At 44.4% G+C, this 2,500-nt stretch overlaps 1 protein-coding gene across 1 annotated transcript in view; it reads left to right on the forward strand.

The window, feature by feature from the left end:
• Positions 1 to 2,500, forward strand: part of LOC137984540 (ankyrin-1-like) — a 13,186-nt gene that overhangs the window by 10,419 nt on the left and 267 nt on the right. The window contains exon 3 of the mRNA XM_068831707.1: positions 152 to 2,500. This exon is cut by the window's right edge and continues 267 nt beyond it. Within this exon, the coding sequence (XP_068687808.1) occupies positions 296 to 2,500 (2,205 nt within the window). The 5' untranslated portion in view covers positions 152 to 295. The remainder of the gene's footprint in view (positions 1 to 151) is intronic.

A 2,500-nucleotide genomic window follows, 5' to 3' on the forward strand; every position in this document is an offset into this window, starting at 1 on the left:
TAAAAATGGTTGTCTTAAAGGAGAAGAGGGGGGGGGGGTGGTTATAAAAAGTATACATGTCATTCAAGAGGCAGGCTTGCGTAGGCGTCGTTATCCGTGGCGTAGTACTATCGTAACCAAGTTAATCGATGTTTAACACATTTTGTTGCAGCTGAGTCTTAGGACATTCGCAAAGAGGGCTTTTTTGCGTACGGACAGCCATTCGGGATTTAATGTACTTCAAGCAGTTGTCTTACAAGGAGACTATGACAGTGTTTATAAAGCAAGTACCTTTCTAGAGAACTTTGTGGAGGAAATGAAATGCGAAACAGTAAGTAATAACGCGTCCATTTTCCATGGCAAATCAGCAGTTGATATTCTATCAGCCCTTGATTACAGAAAACCAGGTCATGCTGATATTGAAACACTGTACCGAAGTTTGGTTGAGATTGACAAAACACTAAATGAGCTGCACTCGTGCGCCAAGAGCGGTAATGTAGAAAAGGTGATTGAGCTCGTTTTGAATGATGGTATTGATGTCAATGTCGCTGCAAAGAGCAACATCACACCATTGCTGTTGGCGAGCCCGATGTCCTCTGGTGTGTTAATCAAGACCCTGATTGATCTTGGGGCAGACGTAAATGCTCAAACAGTCCCAGATAAAGAGGGACCTTTGGTTTTTGCAGCTTCTAGCAATAATTATATGGTGGCTAGACTGCTTTTGGAACATGGAACTGATGCAAATATTAGGGATCAGTGGGGGAAAACTCCTCTTTATAAAGCAGTCATGCAGAAGAACGTACCACTCGTCAAGCTATTGCTTGAAAACAAAGCGGACGCACATATTGAAGACCTGCGGGGAAGAACACCTCTACATAAAGCAGCCATGCTTGAGGATTTACCTGTCGTCAAGCTATTACTTGAAAACAAGGCGGATGCGAATATTCGAGACCTGTGGGGAGAAACACCTCTACATAAAGCAACCATGCTTGAGGATTTACCTCTCGTCAAGCTATTGATTGAAAACAAGGCGGATGCAAATATTCAAGACCAGTTTGGAAATACGCCTCTACATAACGCAGTCATGCTTGAGGATTTACCTGTCGTCAAGCTATTGCTTGAAGACAAGGCGGATGCGAATATTGTAAACCTGTGGGGAGAAACACCTCTACATAAAGCAGTCAGGAGGAGGAGCGAACCACTCGTCAAGCTATTTCTTGAAAACAAAGCGGACGCAAATATTCGAGACCAGAAGAGAGAAACACCTCTACATAAAGCAGCCATGCTTGAGGATTTACCTCTCGTCAAGCTATTGCTTGAAAACAAGGCGGATGCCAATATTCAAGACCAGGAGGGAGAAACACCTCTACATAAAGCAGTCAGGAGGAGGAGCGAACCACTCGTCAAGCTATTTCTTGAAAACAAAGCGGACGCAAATATTCGAGACCAGGAGAGAGAAACACCTCTACATAAAGCAGCCATGCTTGAGGATTTACCTGTCGTCAAGCTATTGCTTGAAGACAAGGCGGATGCGAATATTGTAAACCTGCGGGGAGAAACATCTCTACATAAAGCAGTCAGGAGGAGGAGGACAAGCGAACCACTCGTCAAGCTATTGCTTGAAAACAAGGCGGATGCAAATATTCAAGACCAGCAGGGGGAAACACCTCTACATAAAGCAGCCATGCTTGACGATTCACGTGTCGCCAAGCAATTACTTGAAGACGAGGCGGATGCGAATATTGTAAACCTGCGGGAAGAAACATCTCTACACAAATTAGTCAGGAGTTGGAGGAGGAGCGAACCACTCGTCAAGCTATTGCTTGTAAACAAAGCGGACGCAAATATTGGAGACCAGGAGGGAGAAACACCTCTACATAAAGCAGTCATGCTTGAGAATTTACCTGTCGTCAAGCTATTGCTTGAAAACAAGGCGGATGCCAATATTCAAGACCAGGAGGGAGAAACACTTCTACATAAAGCAGTCAGGAGGAGGAGGACGAGCGAACCACTCGTCAAGCTATTGCTTGTAAACAAAGCGGATGCAAATATTCAAGACCAGGAGGGAGAAACACCTCTACATAAAGCAGTCATGCTTGAGGATTTACCTGTCGTCAAGCTATTGCTTGAAGACAAGGCGGATGCGAATATTGTAAACCTGCAGGGAGAAACACCTCTACAGAAAGCAGTCAGGAGGAGGATGGGCGAACCACTCGTCAAGCTATTTCTTGAAAACAAGGCGGATGCAAATATTCAAGGCCAGTTGGGTAATACGCCTCTTCATCAATGCGCTCATTACGGATTTTCTGACACTTCACAAATGTTAAATGAATCCGGATGCAATATCAACCTGAGGAACAAGAAAGGAAAAACCCCTTCTGATATTCAAACTTCCAGAAGGCAGTGGAGTAAACGTCAATCAGCTCGCTATTCACACTATTCACAAGATTGCGAAAGCTCTACACCACAGTGGAGTTTTCACCGCGAATGGTTGGACTTGACTAAAATAGAACCTGAATCA

Source organism: Montipora foliosa, chromosome 14 (assembly GCF_036669935.1).
Source record: "Montipora foliosa isolate CH-2021 chromosome 14, ASM3666993v2, whole genome shotgun sequence".
Lineage (NCBI taxonomy): Eukaryota > Metazoa > Cnidaria > Anthozoa > Scleractinia > Acroporidae > Montipora > Montipora foliosa.